The sequence below is a fragment of the Castor canadensis genome, chromosome 18 (assembly GCF_047511655.1).
Source record: "Castor canadensis chromosome 18, mCasCan1.hap1v2, whole genome shotgun sequence".
Classification (NCBI taxonomy): Eukaryota; Metazoa; Chordata; class Mammalia; order Rodentia; family Castoridae; genus Castor; species Castor canadensis.
In genome coordinates this window covers 28242692-28265713 of record NC_133403.1, presented here as the reverse complement: position 1 = coordinate 28265713, position 23022 = coordinate 28242692, and the positions used below count along the sequence as shown (strand labels likewise).

Below are 23022 nucleotides of genomic sequence, written 5' to 3'. Positions count from 1 at the left end.
TCTCTCTTGTACCCCACTTTATAATGGTGTTTAACTTCTGCTTAGAGTCCTCTTTCCGTATGGGACTGACTCTTATTGATGTTTACCCTCTAAGTGCACCTTCCCCCTTGTGCATCTGGCCCCTAAAGTAGGTATTTCCCCCAAATAATCAGTCCTTAACTGCCCCACTGCAGCAGCAGTCTGTTCAACTCATCCCCTCCTAATTGGGCTAGGGACAGCTGTAGGTATAGATACCTATAGCAAAAGTAACCAACAGACTCTTTTTCACTTTTCAAAATGAAAAAATAAACAGATCCTTTGACAGATAAAAATATGGAATTTATCTTTTTCCTAGAAAAAGGGTACTGTTTGATAAATATTAAAAGGGCCAGACTCAGACATTGGAACGAGAAAGTAACTAAAAACCCCATAACTAAAACCCTCCTGCCATATCCTTTTAGATGCTGAGTTTCAAGAACAGGGAGACTTGAAGAGGTTGTCTGCATCTGCATTCCTCTCTAAAATGTGAGCAAGCCACAAGGCTCCTTTGATGCACAAGGGAAAGCTGGCTGAGGAAGCTGCATGCCTCTAGACCCAGCTCCTGCCTGACGACGGAAGATTTCTGTTTGAGATTCCTAGTCTTTGCTCTGTCTAGCTTCTTGGTTTGGGTCTTTGTTTTGTTAATGTAGATTACTGTTGGCTTTAGGGTAGTGGCTAACTTTAAAACTCCCTGTGATAGCTTCTGGGCTCTGGCTATCTGATCTTAAAAAGAGATTAGTAGAGTTTAAAATGTTAAATTACTTTTAAAAAGGGACAAAAGATCAATTTTCAAAAAGCAACAAAATATAATTAATATGGACAATATCAAAGCCCCTAAAAACTTAAAGATTTACTGCCATTTGCCCTAGCCATAGTAATCCTAAATTTAGATAAGCCTTTAAAACTAAAAAAGAAAACTAAACTAAAAGAGAAAGAAGTTCTACAACCCATGACTAATTCTCCAAAACTATCAAGGAGGCCACAAAACCTTTCAATCCCACCTTAGCTTGCTTCAACTATTTGGCCTTTTCACTAGGATGACTATCTCATATGAACTCCTGTCTCTCAGGGGGAAATATCTTTTATTCCTATAACAGATTGTTTTTTTGAGCCTGTATGTTGCATGTAACATGTCTTTGTGTTCCATTTGAAAGACCCTTTGTAGAGACCATGTGGTCATGGGGAAGGCTGCCACCATAACAGAGCCTCTACACGTCCAGTGCCATCTTGCCTCTCTCTAGAAATAGGAAACTCATGGGTGACGCCATTTTGCCTTTCTCTAGGAAAACTATAACTAACTTGTAGCTAAAATTCTCTAAATTAGAATAGCTTTTATACATGTTGTTTTTAATACACTAATCTGTTAAGGATTGGACAAAGAGTAGAGTATTTGTGTTAAAGATCTGTTATAAACTACTTAGGAATCTAGCTGACTAATCTACTAAAGATAATGACAAATGGTTTTGTTTTTTTTTAATAAGAGTACACTGAATTAATGTGATAGTTTTGTGCATCGTGTGTATGTTCTGCATATGTCTTTGTCTCTTATCAATTATGGCCACTTAGTTTTTACTTTTTTGAGCTCATATATGTCCACTTTGATATTCTTTGGCATGCCTAGATCAAAACATCTGTGTGTGTTTAGATGTCTTTAGGATGGTTCTTAAGCTATTTTATAAAGGTAATATGCTCAACTGTCTCTAAAATTCTAATCCCAACCAGGCCTAACTATTCTCTGCTGTCGGACTAAAAAAAAATTGTGGACAATAATCTCAATCTGTTTCATTCTATTTGAGTATAATTTTCATTTAGCTCATGTGTTCTTGTAGATTGCTAATATTAAAAGGGTAGTTTAACTTAATTTTCTTCCTAAGTCTTTTAAGGTATAAGGTTACTAAGACTTTTATTAAAAACAATGGTATCCAAATTCGGGTTTTTACAAATGTTGTTTGAAGATACAAATTAGTATCTTAAAGCTCATAAGTTTATATATGTGTAATTGTGTTGGCTGTAATTTAAAGTTTGCCTAAAAGTCTTCTAAGGTCAAAATTTAAGGTACTAATGTGTATTTAAAAATGGGTTTCTTTTTTATCAAAATAACTGTCAGGGATCTTTGGTGCTATAGGCTGATACAAAATTTTACCAAAACCAAACAAAAAGCCTACCCTCCAGATGGGATGATAAAACCTTAAGAAGTCTACAAAAAGGTAATTAATCCTAAAATTCTAAATTATGCACATCACTAACTCTAAATGTCTGAGCCTGTTATTTTTGGACTCCAGGGCTACCTGCAGGTCAACAATAACCCTGCCCTGTGTCCTAAGTCACTCTGTTGGTTAACATCAGCAGTCTAGGATGTAATTTCTTAACATCTAAGCCATGCCTCTTAGTAATTGGGTCTCCAAACTTTATGCTTACCCCCTTCTCTCTCTTTCTGTATTCTAATCATTTGAGACATTAATCTTAATTAATTTATTATTAAAAATGTACATGTTCCCCCATTTTTCTCAGTTTACAACCTGACTACAACTCCATAGCTGGTGTAAATACTGATCACGAGTGATGGGTTTATATCAGCCAAGCTTACCTTGGTGCAATTTGGATTTGATAGTTAATTTTGTACTGGTTGCAACAGTTAACATTAAGATGTTTTCCTTTTAACACTCAACAGATTGTCTTCCTGCATACTGTTATCATTTCATTGTACATGTTGGTTTGGTATCAGCCTCTTTGCCCAGTGCATCATGGTACTGATATTTTAATAGTTGGATTAACAATCAGGATCAAAACCCCATCTAGGTTCAGGGTGAAAGATATGGGCCCTTAGGAGAACAGGTAACTCAAAAGACAAGGTACCCTACCACTCACTTTCTCCAGACAGCTGATGGAAACAGGTCGTGGGGACCCGTATTGAGGCTTTCAAGATACTTGAGAGCTTCCCCATGAATCTCGGAAGCTCTCATTCTCTCTCTCCAAAAGGAAAACTTTCCTCCTTTCCTTTTCCCCTCTCTCTCACTGTCCACCAGCCAGCATAGGGAATTCCATCCAGGAGCCCTCATGTAGGGTGGGGGTGGGGGTGGAGGGGATGAAGGGGTGAATGGATTTTCCCCTTCCCTTCCCTCCCTCTCTTTCCACCAACCAGCATAGGAGAAGCCAAAGTATTCACTTGGCTGTATCCTTAAGTGCTGGGAGATGCTTTGATCCTGCTAACCAAAAGTAAGATGACTGGTTCTCTTCATAGCCCATTTGGAATTATTTACTATTCTTTACATCCTGTCAAAACCTTAAGGTATTTTTCTGATACCACACAAAAAAACTAAGTTTAAACTAAGGAAAAATTCTTTTAAATGGTTCTAATACTACTAGTGCCTTGTACATGTACCTAAATGATATCATTTACAAAGTTAAAAATGTATACATATATACAACTATAGTTCATTTATCTAAGGTATATTCTATCTAATAAGGTCTCTGACATTTCTGCTCTTTATAATAAATGCTCAAAGTTCTGCTATTTAGGCCTGACATCTGTCTGCCAGATAAACATTGGTTACCTGACATCTGTTCATCAGATAAACGTTTTATCTGACATTGGCTAGATAAACATTGTTTTATATATAATACAATATGCGATTGAGTATCAAAACAGGGGCTATTTAACATTGCCTTCTCATAACCATTAGAAAATTTAGAGTTTTTAATTATCAGTATCGTGTTGACACTGCTATGTTGACAGTACTGACAACCACTAACTTGTTACCTTACCTAACCAAAATTCAAGGTTTAAACTGTGATTAACCATGGTTACTTTGAGTTTTGTCATTACAGTTCTGATCCTTCAGGAACATTTACAGGCAAGCCCATGAAAAATGACTTTGACAAGTGCCTATCTATCAATCAGGACAGACATTCTTAAGTATTGGGGTCGTTTTGTATTTTCCTTGTAAAAACTTTATAACTGTTATCTGTTGACACTTTACAACAATGTAGAGGTGACAGTACCTCCCCATGGGACAGATAATTACATTTAACTGTCCAGCCTAAGAGTCATTATAAAAAATAAATCTCTTTGTTGTTTAATTTGGCCAAAAAGGTCACATTGGTACTGACTTCTGATCTCTTCAATGTGTTACTTCCCCTCCTCTGTGGGACAAAATCTGACTTTCTGGGAGAAGCCAGTCCATCTCTCAGGGACAAAATTGCCAAATGGGCAGAATCTTCAGAGACAACTGATCAGACAAAGAGTTTAAGAGGATGCTACCCCTGAGCAGTCAGTGTTCCCCAACTTCTCAGAGGAACAAGTGGCCTTCAGCCACCCGAGACAGTTCAAAAGGACTGCACAAATGAGGGGACATCTCCAGACCCAGCTGGAGTCAATTATGCCAGACCTCTGAAAGTAACCAAAGCCGAGAGATTTTAAAAAGGGGCTCTTACACAGATACTTTAATATTTAACCCTTCTGGGCTTCTGGCAAAAGGTAAACTCATGCCTTCCGTTTAAGCAAAGGCAACAGAACTTTCGATGGTATCTAACTTCTGCTCAGGGATGCTAAGAGCCTTCTGTACAGAACTGACTCACTGATGTTTACTCTCCAATTGTACTCACACCCGGTCCCTCATATACCTAATGTAGTCAGCCTTTAACTGCCCACTATAGTGATAGTCAAAAATAGAGGGCCACCTAAGAGTTAAAAATAGCTAACCATAAGACTCTGTCACTTCTCAAAATAAAAAATTAGATTCTTTATCCTTCCTGCTATATCTGGCAGGGCCCCTTCTGAAGCTCCCGTCAGTGTTAATGTTCAGGTCATGCCTTCTAAACCAAATTTACCCCTTCCAGAAAAAAAGCCTTAGGACCCAAATCATGAGGCAACAGGGCTATTGATCTCTACGGATGAACGAGATCTCCGTGAGGGACCCTACCTATGCTGGACAATATTCAGACACCTTGTGTCCAAACACATCCCCAGGGAAAGAAATAGGAGAGACAATTTCCCTATATAGGTAGGGTTTGCTGCCCCTTGTCAGCTGGAAACAGACACTGAAGATGGACTACCCCCCTTTAGCAACCCCCCAAAAAGAATTTTTTGGAATATTGTCTCTCAGGGGGAATTTGAAGCAGGATAGAAGTTGGAAAAGTTTGGGGCTCACGTAGGTTGCCTGACGATGACCTAGACCACCCACACCTGAGTGAGAACTGCCCACGCCCCTCCCCACTCATTCATTACTGGGTGGGAATCTCCTGGATCTGCCCGCCCCATGGGTTAGTGTAGGTTTCAAAAACATCTGAAAAAGAAAAGCATGCTCTCTCTGTCTGCAGACTCCACCTGTGCCCACCCTGCTTCTTTGTATTTCCCTTTCCCTAACTTGTAATAAACCCCATTTACACCCATTCGTCTGCTTGGATTCTTCCATGCTGGAATGCAAGAACCAAGTTCTTCTGAAAACACCATTTTCTGTTATCAATAGGAATTTGGTCCTCAGTACAGTGACGTTAAGAGGGAGTGAGACTTTATAGAGGTGGGGTGTAGGGAGGCCAGAATGGCTCAAGTGGTAAAGCACTGCCTAGCAAGCATGAGGCCCTGAGTTTAAACCCTAGTTCTGCTGAAAAAAGAGGTGGGGTGTAGTGGAAGCTTGTCACTGCATACTCCACTGTTTCTCCACAAACGTTCTCTCTCATCTCTCTCTCTCTCTCTCTCTCTCCCAGAATTGTGATATCATCTACCATGAGGTTCTCACCAGAGCCGATCCAATGCTGGTGCCGTGTCCTTTAGATCCAGAACTGAGCTAAATAAACTTTTTTTCTTTATAAACTAACAAGTCTCAGGTATTTCACTGTGGCCAAAGAAAATGAACTCATAAACTTGAGGCAGTCTGAATAGGTTAAAAATTACTGGGGCTCAGGCACCACGTGAGCTTTCCTAGTGGCAGAGCACTTTTCAGTTGCAAATCCCTTGCTTAAAACATGAATATTTCTCAAGAGCTTTCTTGAACTCCTGTTCCTCCTGACCTAACTGGGGGCAACTGGAGTTGCAGAAAGAACCAAAGATAGACGAATGTGCATAAATTGGGATCAGGTGTGCTGGGCACTTGGATGGAAATACACACAGCCTTGTTGCTTTTTTACTTCTCTTCTTTTACTTAGCTTCTTTTCTTCTCTATTCTTTAAGACTTTACTTCCTTACCATTCTTTAAAACCTTGCTTCTTTCTTATTCTTTAAAGTCTCTCTCCTTAGACTCACACTGTCCCATGTTTTCTTTAATCTCTCTTAAAGTCTTGGCCCTCAGACTTGCACTGTCCCATGTTCTCTCTTAAAGTTTCTATCCTCAGACTTGCAGACACACACAGCCAGCAGCAACAGCAGCAGTGTCATTCTCACAAGCAGCCCACCAATCCAAAAAGCCATCAATCTCCCTGCATTCCTCTTCAGCAAGTCTTTTATATACAGTGGTAAAGAAGGAGGTGGAGCAGCAGTTCTCAGGGAGGGGCGTTCCATTGCAACAAGAGAATCCTGCATTACTCTTGGAATGTAAACAACTTAGGAAAATCAGCCATGCTGCATTTTGCCTTTGCCCCCTTCTGGGGCTGGGGCCATGCCAAACCAGCCTGTCAAGTTTCCATAGGCTTCTTATAATCTGCTCCCCACAGATATTGATCACACCCGTGCATGTAATTAATATACCTAAGCTAACACTTACGTATATTAAGTGCATGTGCAGAGTAATTCAAGTCCGTCAATCACCCTAGCCTGACCCACAGGAACCACCCAGATTTTCTGAGCTCTCTTGCTCTTCATCCCTCTCCCTCTTCTTCTGCCCCACCTGGCAGAAACCACATGGCAACCCTCACCTACAATAAACTTCATTATCTCCTTTACTATACTTATGTGTCCTGTCTGGATTCTTTCTATGCAGGATGCAAGAACCTAAGTGTCTTCTGAGCAGAGTTTCCAGAGATTACCAATCCTATGACACACTCAATGTGTTGCATACCTATTGCATATGCAATATCCATCTGGGCTCTTCCTTATCATCCATGTGGGACTTGAGGCAATGGGAACTGACACCAATATATTATGCTTGAAAGAATATATTACTGCTTGCTAGAATGGTCTTTTGTCTCTGACTCGGGAGTCTCGTGTCTTCTGCCATCGTGTATGAAACAAGGCAGGTCTGTTAGCCTTCAAGTAGAGTAAAAATCTCAGCCCCTTCACAGTTCTTGGCAACTCGTAACAAAGGGTTGAAAAAAAAGCCTGGCTCCTCTAGAAATAGTGTTTGCTTCCTGGGATCACAAGTAGAATATGCACAAATGCGTATTCCCAGGCTTTCATGGTCCAGCCTCCCCTGGCACAGGTTCCTCACCTGGGAACTCTGAGAGGGTAGTCCACAGCAGGTCCATGTAGTCCTCCTCACTCAGGTACTCACAGGCCAGGCTGCATTTTGCTTCGATTGCCTTCGTCCGACTGGAGACTGGGGTGGGGGAAGGGGAAGAAGAATAGTCACAGTGTTGAACTGAGGCAGGATAGAAGTAGAAAAGCTGGGGCTCGTGCAGGTCACCTGGGGACGAGACAGATCACCCTCACCTGCCCAGGAATCACCTGTGCCTTTCCCCACTTGTTCATTATTGGGTGGGAACCTCCCGGGTCTGCCCTCCCATGGGGTAGTGTAGGTTTTAAAGGCACCTGAAAAGGAAAAGCTCTCTCTCTCTCTCTGCCCGCAGACTCCACCTGTGCCCACCCTTCTTCTTCCCTTTCCTCACCTGGCAGAACAGGTGACTCCTCTTCCCCCAATAAAGCTATCCTACCTCACCCCATCTATGTGCTCTGCTTGCATTTTTCCATTTGGAGCACAAAAACCAGGATCTTCTGATCACAGACTGCACCAGCGCAGGAAACATTTGGTGAGCCAGCCAGGAGAAAGTGACCAGCAAGATCCCAATATGCTATCTCTGCCAATCTTTATTTTAATGCACCTTTCTCTGTCCTCTGGTACCTCGCTTGACCAACTGATGCTTCAGAACTAAATGCCACTTATGGCTTGGATGGTAGGGGACCCTCACACTGGGGCATTCACCAGATACTCAGGGCTTTTTTGGAGCCCTGGCATAGATGGACTGCACAATGATTGGCAGGATGCAACATTTGCCATCAGGACTCAGGAGCTCCTGCAAGTGCCCAAGGCACAGGACAGGGTTCATGTCAGGGTTCCCTGGTCCTGCCCCAGGGGATGGACCATGTTAAAAGCTGGTTGCCCCTTCCCCAACCCTACCTTCCCTAGCCCTCAATCCCTCCCCCATCCTTTCCTTCATTGCACCCTGAGAAACCTAACTCCCAGGTCCCTACTCCCCCACACACGTGATTAGGAATGCCTAGGGCTGAGTTTCTTGCCCCTCCCCCTCCTTTTCTCTCCTCTAACCAGTGGTTTTAGAGGGCCAATGGAGCCACCACTGCCTGGGCTACTGGAGCCTGAGTTGCCACCTTCTCTCCTGGCTACAGTTGCAAGGGGTGGGCCTCAGCAGGCCGTAGCTCAGTCCCACCCCAAGACTAAAAGTTCCCGTCCACCAGCAGTGGCTGGTGCCAGCAGAGGTACGGCACAATGTTAAAGCTGTCGCCTCTGGTGGCTGCCGCCCTGCACCCCAGGCTAGGACTGTTTCTTCCTGTGGGTACCATGGGTCCCTCCTCCTCAAAATCACTCCCTTCCTAGAATTTTGGGCTGAATCTCTCCATCACTCTCCCCCCATCCTTCCTTCTTTCTCTCCCTAAGTGGCAGTTTTTAAAAGGCAAATGGGAAGCACACCTTGGCCAGCCCCATCCAGCAACAGGTTTTTCTTAAGAAAAAGCCTGCTGGCAGCTGGGGATGGTTGGGCACACAGGGCTTCCTGGGACCCCACTGGGACTGGAAAAACGCAGTGTGGCATAGGCTGCGCAGTTTCCTGGCTGCCCACTAGAGGAAAAAATCACACCTGTGGCTCGTTATGGTGCCCGTGCAAGATTATCCAGTTGGCCACTTGGGATAACCGCACCTGCGTGCATGAGGTCCACACAGTTTCCCAGATGGGTGGTCCCAATAGCCTCATGGCCAAGGCCGAGTTTTTCTCAACCCGCACCTGGGGCAGACGAAAGTCCCTGCCTAACCAAACCGCCTTCTCCCTATCTGCAACCTTATGTTCCCTTTCTCTGACCCACTCTCTTACCCACCCACCCTCCACGCCTGTCTACCCTAACCACCCTATCTAAATTCTCGCTTATGCTCACCTTACCCCCATAGCCTGCAGGAGTCACAGAAATGCTCACACTGAGGTCACACACCCTTGTCCCAGGGCTAACAAGAACTTGTCTGCCTATCTTAGCCAGAGATTCTAAATTCCATTCAAAGGTAAAATCTAAATTAACATATAGGTTACATCTATGTAGCTGTGGTGTTAATTGTTGCTGTCCTTAAATGTTAAATGCATTTAAATTCTCTAAAGCATGTTTCCTAAAATTAAAAAACAGTGCCACTTAAGGATTTATTATTGGTCACCCATAAAGTATATCAATAATAAAAAAATCACTGTAACTTATTTAAAATTAATTTACTCTAAATGAAAAATTAAGAAAAAATTATTAATACAAGGTCATCTTTTTACAACAAACTATAATGCTAATTAATGCTGTCCATCACAATTATTAGTCTAAAATGAGATATACAACAAACCTTTAAAACCATTCTAACCTTAACTGTTCTCTGCAGATAAAATTAGGCTTACAGCCAAGAGGTTAAAGAAAATGGGTTTTTATATGTGGACATTTTAAATAGATAATTTAATTAGAGGTTTTATTCTTAACAATTATTTTTGTTTTAAAATTAATAAAACTGTTCTCTATTGCTCAGTGCAGCATGTCAGATTCTGAACTTGTTTAAGGTCCTTTCCAAACTGTAGCTCTGTAAGTGGCTGGGCTCCACAGGGTTTGGATTCTTGGCTTTCTAGGTGATCACAAAGCTCCCTTATGAGGAGGTCCAGGATCGAATTATAAATACCTGGAGTAAACTAGACACTAACAAAACCTTTTAAATCCCACCTTAGCTTGCTTCAATTTATCTGGCCTTTTCATTAGCATGCCTACCTCCTGGACAGCTGTCTCTCAGGGGGAGATATCTTTTACCTCTATAGTAGACTGCTATTTTGAGCCTGTGTGTTGTATGTAACATGTCTTTGTGTTCTGGAGTGAGATTTTTCTCACTCCTGGTTACTACTGAACCTAACTGGGGCTAACTGGGTGGCAAAAAAGGAGATGCAGAAAGAACAAAGGGTAGACAGACAGAAAGTTGAGGGCAGGTGTGTTGGGCGCTCAGGTGAAGATGCACAATCCTCATTGCTTCTTTTCTCTATTATTCTGTTCATTTACTCTGCTTATCTCTATCTTTATTCTTTAAGGCCTTACTCCTTTGCAATTCTTTAAAACCTTGCTTCTAAAGTCTTTCCTTAAAACCTTGCTTTTAAAGTCTTCTTTTCTGTTCTTTAAAACCTTGCTTCTCTATTCTTTAAAACTTCTTTCCTTTGACTCATTCTGTCCCATGTTTTCTCTTAGCTTTTCTTTAGCATAATCTCTCTTAAAGCCTCTGTGCTCAGACTTGCCCTGTCCCATGTTCTCTGTAGCTTTTCTTTAGCTTAGCTTCTCTAAAACCTATGTATGAAGTTCTCAGGGCAGACTTTCTAGCAACCCCTCTTTAGCAATTCCCCTTTAGCAATTCTCCTTCGCAATCCTTTTCTTTTAGGCAATTGTTTTCCCTTCTAAAGCCTCCCACATCAAAAAGCCTCCCTTCATCCAAAAGCCAAAAGCCAAAAGCAAAAGCCCAAAGCAAAAGCAACAGCCTTAAGCAAAAAGCCCAAAGCGAAAAGCCTCCTGTCCTCTTTCAGTGAGTCTTTTATATCCAGTGGTAAACAGAGTGGAGCAGCAGTTCTCAGGGAGGGGTGTGACATTGTAACAGGAGAAACCTGCATTCCTGTTCTCTGAAATTAAACAATTTAGGAGAAGCAGCTGTTCTGCATTTTCCTCTTCTGTGGCCCGGGCTGTGCCAGTCTCAGCCTACAGATAAACATCTTAGGAAAAGCAACTGAGCTAGATCTTGCCTTGCTTATGTCCAGTTCTCATAGGCTTCTCATAATCCACTTTCCACAGTGTTCCATTTGAAAGACCCTTTGGAGAGACCATATGATCACAGGAAATACCACCGTGAAGGAGCCACCATGTGTTCAGCACCATCTTGCCACTCCCTAGGAATAGGAAACTCATGGGTGATGACATCTTGCCTTATTCTAGGAAATTTATAACTAACTTGTGGTTAAAATTCTGTAGGTCAATATAATTTCTGTACATGTTGTTTTTACTGCATTAATCTGTTAAGGATTGAGCCAAAAGGAGAGAGTATTTATGTTAAAGATCTGTTATAAACTACTTAGGAATCTAGCTGACTAATCTTCTAAAAATAATGATAAAGAAATGGTTTAAGGGTACACTAAATTAATGTGACTATTTGTGTGTTAATGTGTGTTTTCTGTGTGTCTTTATCTCCCACCAATTGTGGCCACTTCATTTTTACTTTCTTCAGTTCATTTCATGTGCATGTATTCTTTGGCATGCCTAGGTCGTAACATTTGTGTGTCTGTGTGTGTTTAGATGTCTTTAGGATGGTTCTTAAGCTCTTTTATAAAACTAATGTGCACAACTGTCTCAAAGGTTATCTAAAGTTCTAGTCCCAATCAGGCCTAATTATTCTCTGCCTTAGAATTAAAAATAATTTTATAACCAATAATCTCGACCTGTTTTATTCTACCATGAGTGTAATTTACATTTAACTCTTTTATAATTGGGTTTATTCCCTCTTACACTGTTGGTGGGAATGTAGACTAGTACAACCACTCTGGAAAAAAATTTGGAGGCTACTTAAAAAGCTGGACATCGATCTACCATTTGATCCAGCAATACCACTCTTGGGGATATACCCAAAAGACTGTTACTCCAGAGGCACCTACACATCCATGTTTATTGCGGCACTATTCACAATAGCCAAGTTATGGAAACAGCCAAGATGCCCCACCACTGATGAATGGATTAAGAAAATGTGGTATCTATACACAATGGAATTTTATGCAGCCATGAAGAGGAACGAAATGTTATCATTCGCTGGTAAATGGATGGAATTGGAGAACATCATTCTGAGTGAGGTTAGCCTGGCTCAAAAAACCAAAAATCGTATGTTCTCCCTCATATGTGGACATTAGATCAAGGGCAAACACAACAAGGGGATTGGACTATGAGCACATGATAAAAGCGAGAGCACACAAGGGAGGGGTGAGGATAGGTAAGACACCTAAAAAACTAGCTAGCATTTGTTGCCCTTAATGCAGAGAAACTAAAGCAGATACCTTAAAGCAACTGAGGCCAATAGGAAAAGGGGACCAGGAACTAGAGAAAAGGTGAGATCAAAAAGAATTAACCTAGAAGGTAACACACATGCACAGGAAATCAATGTGAGTCAATGCCCTGTATAGCTATCCTTATCTCAACCAGCAAAAACCCTTGTTCCTTCCTATTATTGCTTATACTCTCTCTACAACAAAATTAGAAATAAGGGCAAAATAGTTTCTGCTGGGTATTGAGGTGGGGGAGAGGGAGGGGGAGGAGTGGGTGGTAAGGGAGGGGGTGGGGGCAGGGGGGAGAAATGAACCAAGCCTTGTATGCACATATGAATAATAAAAGAAAAATGAAAAAAAAAATTGGGTTTATTGACCCATGTGTTCTGCTATCATTAAAGATGGTTTAATTTAATTTTCTTCCTAAGTCTTTTATAAGGTTACTAAGAGTTTTATTTAAAACAGTGTTATCTAAGTTTAGTTTTTTACAAAGGTATTTCAATACAAGCTTATAATTTAAAATTTACCTAAAAGTTTTCTAAGGTTAAAATTTAAGATACTAAAGAAATAAAAAGAAAGAAAAAAAATTTAAGATACTAATATATATTTAAAAATGGGTTACTGTTTTATCAAAATAACTATCAAGATATTTGTTACTGTAGGCTAACAAAAAATGTTACCAAAACCAAACAACAGCTCACCCTCCAGATGTAGTAATATGTTAGTCCCTTATCTCGGTTTCTGTATCTAATTATTTAAGACATTAATCTTAATGGTTTTATTATTAAAAATTGTACATGTTCTCCCATTTTTCTCAGTTTACAGGCTGAGTACAACCCCATGGCCTAATATGAAAACTAGCCACAAGTGATGGGTTGGGATCTGTCAGGCTTACTTTGGTACAATCTGGGTTCTGTACTGGTCATAATGGCTTGGATATTTTAATAGTTGGGTCAACATTCAGGATCAACATCCCATCAAAGAACCCTCATGCTGGGGTGGATGAGGCTGGTCCTTAAGGGAACAGTTGACTCGAAGTCAGGGGACCCTACTGCTTGCTGTCTCCACAGACGTGTGACTGCATCCAGGTCAGAGGGACCTGTTTTGAGGTTTACTAGGATGCAGGAGCTGCTCAAAGGACCTAGAAGTTCTTGGTTTCACTCTCCCAAGGGCAATTATCCATCTCCCCTTCCTTCTCTCTCACTCTCCACCAGCCAGCATAGGGAATTCCATTCAGGAGCCCTCGTGCAGGGGTGAGGGGTGAATGGATTCTCCCCTTCTCCTTTCCCTCTCTCTCTCTCTTTCCACCAGCCAGCATAGGGAAAGCCACACACATTTGACTGTATCCTTAAGTGCTGGGAGATGCTTTGATCCTGCTAACCAAAAGTAAGATGACTGGTTCTCTTCATAGCCCATTTAAGATCATTTGCTATTCTTTATGTCCTGCTTAAATTAATTTCTTGCCAGACACAAAAATCTAAGGTATTTTTCCAATAACACTAAAGAAACTAAGTTTAAACTAAGTAAAAATTCCTTAAATGGTTTTAATACTCCTAGTGTCTTATACATATATCTAAATGTCATAAAATTGTTTATGGAGTTAAGCATATATGCATGCAAGCAGCTATAGCTCCTTTATCTACGATACCTTCTAATAAGGTCTTTGACATTTCTATTTATAAATGCTAAAAGTTCTAGCATTTAGATCTGACTTCTATTTGTCAGATAAACACTGGTTTATCTGACATCTGTTCATCAGATGAACACTGGTTTATCTGACATGGACTAGATAAACATCATTTTATGTATAATATATAATTAAACATCAAAATGGGCTATTTTAAATTACTAACGTTGCTTTCCCCTAAACCATTAAAAAATTTAGGGTTTTTAACTATCAGTACTGTATTGACAGTGCTGACAATCACCAAGTTGTTACTTTACCTAACCAAAATTCAAGGTTTAAATTACAGTTAACCATGGTTACTTTGAGTTTTGTCGTTACAGTTCTGATCCTTCAAAACATTCACAGGCAAGCCCATGAAAAATGACTCTGAAAAATGCTTATCCATTAACCAGGACAGACATTCTTAAGTATTGGGGTTGTTTTGTATTTTCCTTGTAAGAGCTTTAAAAACTATTACCTGTTGACACTTTACAACAACTTAAAGGTGTCAGTACCTCCCCTATGGGACAAGCAATTAGATTAATTAAGCCCAGCTGAAGAGCCACTTTTGTTTTTGTTTTTGTTTTTTTAATAAATCTCTTTGTTGCTTAATTTGGCACTGACTTCTGATCTGTTTGAGTCTCACCCCTCCATGGGATAGAATCTGACTTTCCTGGGGAGAACTCCAGCAACTGAGGGACAGAACTGCCAAGCTGGCAAAATTTTTAGAGACGACTGTTGAGAGAAATAGTTTAAGAGAACATGATTCCTGAGCAGTCATCATCCCCCAACTTCTCAGAGGAACAAGTGGCCTTTAGCCACCCGAGACAGTTCAAAAGGACTGCACAAATGAGGGGACATCTCCAGACCCAGCTGGAGTCAATTATGCCAGACCTCTGAAAGTAACCAAAGCCGAGAAATTTTAAAAAGGGGCTCTTACATAGATACTTTAATATTTAACCCTTCTGGGCTTCTGGCAAAAGGTAAACTCATGCCTTCCGTTTAAGCAAAGGCAACAGAACTTTCGATGGTATCTAACTTCTGCTCAGGGATGCTAAGAGCCTTCTGTACAGAACTGACTCACTGATGTTTACTCTCCAGTTGAACTCACACCTGGTCCCTGGTACACCTAATGCAGTCAGCCTTTAACCACAGTCCAAAACACAGGGCCATCTAAGAGTTAAAAACAGCTACAGGTATAAACACCTACAGGTAAAGTAACCGTAAGAGTCCTTGTCACTTCTCAAAATTACTTTGTCCTTCCTGCCACACCTGCAGGGCCCCTTCTGATGCTCCTGTCAGGGTTAATGTTCAAGTCATGCCTTCTAAACCAATTTCTCTCTTCCAGAATAAAAGTCTTTAGGACCCAAATCGTGAGGCAACAAGGCTATTGAGCTCTACAAACAAATGAGAGTCTCCATGAGTAATCCAGATCTCCACGAGAATCCTTAACTGTGCGGACAATAATTCAGACACCTTGTGTCCAAATGTGCCCCCAGGGGAAGAAATAGGAGAGACAATTTCCCTTTATAGGTAGGGTCTGCTGTCCCTTGTCAGCTCGAAGCAGATACTGAAGATGGATTGTGCCCCTTCAGCAACCCCCAAAAAAGAATGTTTTGGAATATTGTCTCTCAGGGGGAATAGCTAGGATTACAGGTGTGAGCCACCTGCACAGGGCCAATCTCTGCTTTCTAACATTCAGCTGAATCCTCTGCTTAGCATAAGCATGGCCACTTGAGGCAGGATAGATAACAGACTCAGGCCAGAATTAAAACAGAACAGGAAGTAAAGTTGAAAAGTCAGAGATGCAAGTTCTCCCCTCCTCATCCTCCCTTCTCCCTTTAGATATTAAGTAACTGGCAAACTCACTGAATAGGTTGAAAAACAAAGAAAAGGCAGGTCTGATGAATGGATTCTTCATCTGAAAGGAACACCCTGAAATTAAGCCTATTATCTCTGTGTTTGGGGTAGGGCTAGGCCACTTATCTCCATGTTTCCAGCAACAATAAGACCCAACTCAGCCATGTTTTGGGAAGCAGACTCACCCTAACCCCATTTTCTCTATGCTTGGAAACAGCAAAATGATTAAGAGTTGCTAGGTAATGTTGATAGGCAGCACTTAGACATGAGTGTGGCCCCAAGAGGAAGAAAGGAAAAAAAAATATTGTAATTCAACTTCCCACCTCCACTAGTCTCTTAAGATCAAGTAGCCAGAAGCCAGGGGTTATCACAGGATGCTTTGAAGTCAGACATTCACCTAAAGCTTATGTATGCACATGTGAATAAATGAAAAAAAAAAAAAGAATTTTGAGAAAAAAAAAAAAAAGCTTAATCCTTTCCTTACTCAAGAGTAATGCAACCAGCGCCAGTGGCTCATGCCTGTAATCCTAGCTACTCAGGAGGCAGAGATCAGGAAGATTATGGTTCAAAGCCAGCCCAGGCAAATAGTTCTGTGAGACCCTATCTTGAAAAATCCTTCACAAAAGTAGGGCTGGTGGAGTGGCTCAAGGTGAAGGCCCTGAGTTCAAGCCCCAGTACCACAAAAAAAAAAAAAAAGAGTAATCCACATCTAAACATCAGCCAGGCCTGATGCTGAAAGTTTACACAGGTAAACTTAACAAAACAAAGACCCAGATCAAAGAGCTGCATTCTTGATGTCTGATAGAGCAAAGACTAGGAATTTCAAACAAAAATTCTCTATCAGTTAAGAGCAAGAACTGGTAGTCCACACAGTTAATCTCTGATTTAACAAAACAATGATGCTTTCAAGTCCAAGAATTCATCCCAAGGACCAAACAGACCCAAAGCTAAAAGTCCATCAATAAACATTCCTACTTTTAAGCCTAACCTGTCATTCTCACCCTCAAGACAACCCAATTTTAGTCTATTGAAAGCGTATTCCTTTTCTAATAAGCTTTACTATTAATTTTACTATAATCTTTGTGTCTTGCTTGAATTCTTCTCCACTGAACACAAGAATCGAGGTATTTATCAGCTACCAGCAATATTTTTCTGGTAACAATGTGACCACACATCTAGATGGGAATTCAAGATGGGAGTCCCCAGCTCAGAAAGTACAGACTCCAGACAAGATGCACCATTTGGAGTCTTCTTCACTCCCACCTCCTATGTGTGAAGCAGGAGAGATTTTTCCTTCCTTTTCCTATTTCTCCCTACTATATCCTGTTTTATTAAAATAAATCCCTGCTAACCTTCCACCTTGTGAGACCCTTTTGAGGCAGGCTAGAATTAGGGAAAGTTGGGAAATGTACAACTTAATATTGTGTTTCAGGTTGAACATTCCTCTCTTTCTCTGAGCCTTCTTTACAATTGCAAATGTGTGTACATTATCCTGCTCTAGCTCAGGTACAACTCAGACCCCTTCACCTGGCCCAGGGATCGCCCCACTCATTGATTATTAAGAATCACCAGGTCCTCCCCTTTTAATAAACTCCACTTACACCCAGAGATTCTTCCATGGAAATCTTCTGATCCCTGACTGCCCCAGTGCCATCAACACTTGTCCTTCCCTTTGGTAACACACTGTGAGGAGTGCTGTCCATGCTCAAACACCAAACCCTATAACCGGGTCTGTCGCTGGGCTCTCTGCAGAGCGTTCAGCTTAGGTGCTCCCACACCCTCTCTGATGTGGGCCTCCACCATCTCTTCAAATCCCTACACCAACAAGAAAACCCTTTTTCTCTGTTTTGTTTTTGTTTTTCTTTTTTGGTGCTAGGGATCAAACCCAAGGCCTCCTGCGTACTAAGTACTGAACTACATCTCCCAGCCCAATAAATCAAACTACTAGCTCAGACTGAGATGTTGGAAACTATGCCATTCAAACCCTGGGCGTAAGCAGGACTGTGACTACTTTATGTTCTATCCTAAATTCAATGCTAGGAATCTAGTATTTTCTTAAAACAGACTGGTTTGATAAGTCAGATATCTGTTTATAGACCTTTCTTTTTATTTCTTCCTTTTGTCCCATCTCCAACTTCATAATGGAATCACCTGGAGCGTTTTTAAAACTCACTAATGCCTGGGCCACACCCAGACTGATTAAATTGTGGCCTGAACATTGTTTAAAAGGTCCCCCAGGTGGGGCTGAGGGTCAGCTCAGTGGAAAAGTGCCTGCCTAGCATGGACTCTGGGTTCCATCACCAATGCCTATGATTCTCTTATATGGCCAGGGCAGAGCTCGAATTAGCATGGCTGCACAGGATCCTTAAAACTGAGGACTGTAGTTTGTGGGGGCACAAGGGGATGATAATTTTAAATGCTATGTCACTCTTATCCTAAGTGCTGTTAGGAAGAATTAACTGGCTGAGAGAGCCCCAGTGTTCTGGGGTCCTCTGTAAGCAAACTGGAACCCAGCTCAGAGTAAATTAACCAATCAGAAACTGCCAGCTGACCTCTGTGAGGGGCTTTAGGGCACTCTTCCACACTAACCAACCAACCCTTTTCTTGGACTTGCTTCTGTGTGCACCTATGGTGTGGTGGGGTAGGGGGCTGTCCAGGACTGAGCTCCTGTACTAAGCCCCAGCAGGCCAGACCAAAGCAGAATGGAGTCACACATACTAAGTGACAGAGTTAAAATGACTTTTGAAAGGGGCCAGTTCTCCAAAAAGACCAGATTCATAGCAACCAATGAGAAGAGGCCTGTCTACCTGACCCAGTGGGCTAACACTGGGGCTAAGGCCTGTACAGGTCCTTAGAAACTGCTCTTGCTGGAAAACACGGACTCCACTTGACCTGCAAATTTTGTATCTGTATCCTATTCATCTTGCTCTCTTGCTCTCTGGACTAAGGGGTAACACCTTTACAAGGGAAACTGCCCCCAAAGAAAGGCACAGCAGGGCCTCCGAGGGACAGCCCAACAGGTAGCAATAACTTTCTCATTGTAAGGAGGCCCCCGACTAATTCTGAGATATGAACAACTGACTACCAACCACATCTGTGACTTGTGACCATGACTAGCTGTGACACAACAATGCAGGCCTCCTTCCCCCTGCCCCACTCATCCTCTATTTGTACCTAAAACTCGAGTCTGTACCCCGAAGACAGTCTGCTGGAGCTTGAATCCAGGGCCTCGCACGTGCCCCTCCACTAAGCCACACTCCCGCCATAAGATCTTTGAACTTGTCATTCAGTCTTTTAATAATACTGACAAATGTTTCCCCTTATGGCCCTCAGTAGAGCTCAAACCGCCTGAAACTCATCAATCATTAACTGCTCAATAAAATAAGATTTTTTTTTTTTTTTGCAGTACTGGGGCTTGAACTCAGGGCCTTCACCTTAAGCCACTCCACCAGCCCTTTTTTTTTTTTTTCTTTTGTGAAGGGTTTTTTGAGATAGGGTCTTGAGGAACTATTTGCCCTGGTTGGCTTTGAACTGTGATCCTCCTGATCTCTGCCTCCTGAGTAGCTAGAATTACAGGTGTGAGCCAGTGGCACCTGGCAAAACTCTAAGATATCAATGTGCCTCAGTTTACCATTTACTTGGTGGTCCTGGGGTTTGAACTTAGGCCTCCCACTTGCTGCGAAGGTGCTCTACCACTTGAGCCACCCCACCAGTCTGCTTTAAGTATTTTTTGAATAAGGTCACACACTTTCTTTGCCTGGGCCAGTCTCAGCTGCAGTCCTCCTATTTATACTTTGTGGTATACAGGTGTGTACCACCAGGCTCAGCCTATTAGTCGAGATGGAGTTAGTTTTTTTGCCTGGGCTGGCCTGGAACAACTGTCCTCCCAATTTGAGTAGCTGGGATACAGGTGTGAGCCACCATGCGTGGCAATCAGTCTACCTTTAACAGTGCTGACTTCAGAACAGAAATCCTGACATTAGGGGTAACTCTGAACATGTCAGCACCATCAGACATGATCTTGGAAACCATGGAATTTGAGCTGGGCCAGGTCGGTGAGGGTGGCACCTGGTGTGGGAGGTGTGTGACTGTGCCTGTGCGTGCAGGGCAGGTGGCTGATGGGTGAAAAGAAGTGGGATACTCACTGCCGCAGACGTCTCCTGCCTGGAAGAGCTCTGTGGTGAGCAGAACTAATCCATAGTATGAAAATGCATTGCAAAACCTGGCAGGAGCAAGCGAGAACCAAAAACAGAAGGTCAAAGAAACATGAATCCTCTCCGCCTTCCTCACCTCCCCCACACACCAAGGGCCTACATCTGCAGCAGCAGGATCAGTCTGTGGACCCCACTGGGTTTGGGGGCTGTGGAGCAGGAAGGTAGCAGGCAGGCAGGAAGCACAGTGATGTGACAAAGGGAAGTGCTTACATGTCCTTGGAAAAATCCAAAATCCATAGCTGCCCCTCCCCCAAGGCTATCGAAACAACTGGTAATAAAGGAAAAGTTTTCTGGGGATCAAATTTGGAAGGAAACAGTCCCAGTGACATCTGTTGTAGCTTCTGGAGCAACTTGGTGAACTTGGACATGATTTTAGAATTTCAGAGCTAATGTTGTAGCTTGTTAACTCCTGGGTGACTACTGCAATTTGCAGGACCGTTCTCATCCTATGTGGGGACTCCCAAATAATCAGAAGCCAAGGACATTGATCCCCTTGGATTACAATTTCATATAACTCAGAAAACGGTGCTCTCAAAAGTGAGTGTTCTCAACTTTGTCACATACCCCACCACCACCCGCCCTGGTAGTGGGGATCATACATGCTAGGTAAACACTTAACCACTAAGCTGCATCCCCCACCCCAGTCCAACCCTCTTCTTCACAATCCTGCAGCTCCATAGGTGTACTGGGGACATAGCAGGTGTTTAATAAGTGTCTGGTGTGTTGATTCAGCTCATACGAATGCCAGGACAGAGCTGGAGCCCAGCTCTGTGTTTCATAGAAGCTTTTCTCTGCCCTTCCCTGTGACTGACCACCTGAGGGCCCCTACCCTACTAATTAGCCCCTCTGCCAAAAGGTGAATAGGAGAATTGAGAACAAGTTTAAAAAGAACAGAAAGCCTTAAGCCAGGCCCACTTTGTACATAGCAGGTGCTGTGTACCCGATTTGGTAGAGTGTTGAAAGGATGGTTGAAATTTGATTTATTGTGGAGAGTAAGATAATCACTCTCTATAAATGCCTTCCCTCCTGTCCCCTGCCACAACTGTTTAGAAAAATTGAACAAGATCAGAGCTCAATGTTCCAAGAATGGCCATAGTGGCCAAATTCTGGTTCTCAAAACTATGGATCAGGTGCCACCAGTGGTACGAAGGCAATATGGGAAAGGAGGAAGACAATGACCCAGCTGAAATGTTAAATCTCATTGCGGAAAACTCCCTTTTGAGTTTCCTTCAATTGTTTTGGTCATATCCCAGTCTTACTTGTGCGCTCAGGGCCTTGCCCTTGCAGCAGGCGCTCTACCACTTGAGCCACACTCTCAGCCCTTTTTTGCTTTAGTTATTTTTCAGGTAGGGTCTCACTTTTTGCCTGGGGTGGGGCTTTAACCGCACAATCCTTCTATCTAGGCTTCCTGCACTACCACTTATTGAGATGAGGGTATTGTTAACTTTTTGCATGGGATGGCCTTGAACCTAGGATCCTCCTGATTTCCACCTCCCGAATAGCTGGGATTATAGGTGTGAGCCACCTTCCTTCCCTGGTCCTATTGAGTCTTCTACACCTGCCTTCCTCCCAGTCTGTCTCATTGCCTTGGTAAACATCAGTATAACTACTTTTACTTTGTTTATCTTTAAGGTCGCTTTCTACCTATGGCCTGCAATTGTGTGTTTTCCTTTAAAGGAGAGAGACAAAGTTTCTTTTAAAAGATGCTTATCCAAGCAAATACCCAGGTAAAGAAATAGATGAGGAAATGAATAGTCCAGGTAATAACCTGGATATGCAGAAATCAGGAGGTGATGTTCAAACTAGTGAAATTTACAAATGCTGCCTGAGAGCAAAGGGTTGTCACAGGCTGGCATTCACACAGAGGCCCAAACCAGGCAAAGTGGCCAACCCACAGGTCTTACCTACCATATAAACCACAGCAACAAAGTCGTCCATCTAAAGTGTGGCGTGAAAAGGTCCCTTATTTTGCCTCGGTCTTCCTGTTTCAAGACAAGGAATGCTGTTTATTCTCTCCCCTCCAGGTGGGGGCCCGGCTGGTAGCATGAGGTCCATGCACACTTATTGCTGGAAGGGAGTTTCCAGTGGGCAGAACGTGTGGGCTCTGAGAAGCCAGGACTCAAATCCATGGCCCCTCCAGCCATGGGGCCATCCCACGCCCTCTAACCTGAGCCCTGGAGCCAGGAAACAGACCCCAGACACCTGGGGCTCCCTACCCACCCATGCAGGACTCTTAGGGAGTTCCATAGACTCTGGAGCTAGAAAAATAAAGGAGTGTGCAACCACTTCACACACAAACACTCACATACACACAACTACCCCAAGGCCAACTCCAGGTCAAGGTTACAGCAATTAATATGCTGAAAAGCCAACTCAGCACAGGCCAATGTGCCCAAGTATTGACTAACTGACCTGTTTGCCAATTCTATAGAATTTAAAAGAATTTATCGATATTTATTAAAGAATTAAATCTTTGCTTTCCAGTGTTCTCTCTTTATGTTTTTGGTTCCTTTTTTTTCAGTGCTGGGGTTTGAATTTGGGGCCTCACGCTTGCTGGGCAGGCCCTGTACCACTTGAGCCACTCCCCCAGCCTTTTTCAAGCTTCAGTTATTTTTCAGATACGGTCGCATTTTTTCCCTGGGGTTGGCCTTGGACCACAATCCTCTACCTACACCATCCACCTATTTATGCCTCCCATGTATCTGGAGTTACAACACTCCCAGCTTGTTTGTTGAGATGGGGTCTAGCTTGTTTGTTGAGATGGGGTCTCTCTTTTTGCCCAGAGTTGCCTCAGACAGCAATCCTCCCAGTCTCTGCCTCCGTAGTAGCTGGGATTACAGGGCATGAGCACAGCACTTGGCCTTTTTT

At 42.5% G+C, this 23022-nt stretch overlaps 1 protein-coding gene across 2 annotated transcripts in view; it reads right to left on the bottom strand.

Moving 5' to 3' along the window:
• Svop (SV2 related protein) overlaps window positions 1–23022 on the bottom strand; it is a 114409-nt gene that overhangs the window by 13942 nt on the left and 77445 nt on the right. For both annotated transcript variants that reach the window (XM_074061018.1, XM_074061017.1), the window contains 3 exons: window positions 22063–22136; window positions 20086–20162; window positions 7380–7487 (listed from right to left, as the gene is read on the bottom strand). In XM_074061018.1, the coding sequence (XP_073917119.1) occupies window positions 7380–7487; window positions 20086–20162; window positions 22063–22136 (259 nt within the window). The remainder of the gene's footprint in view (window positions 1–7379; window positions 7488–20085; window positions 20163–22062; window positions 22137–23022) is intronic.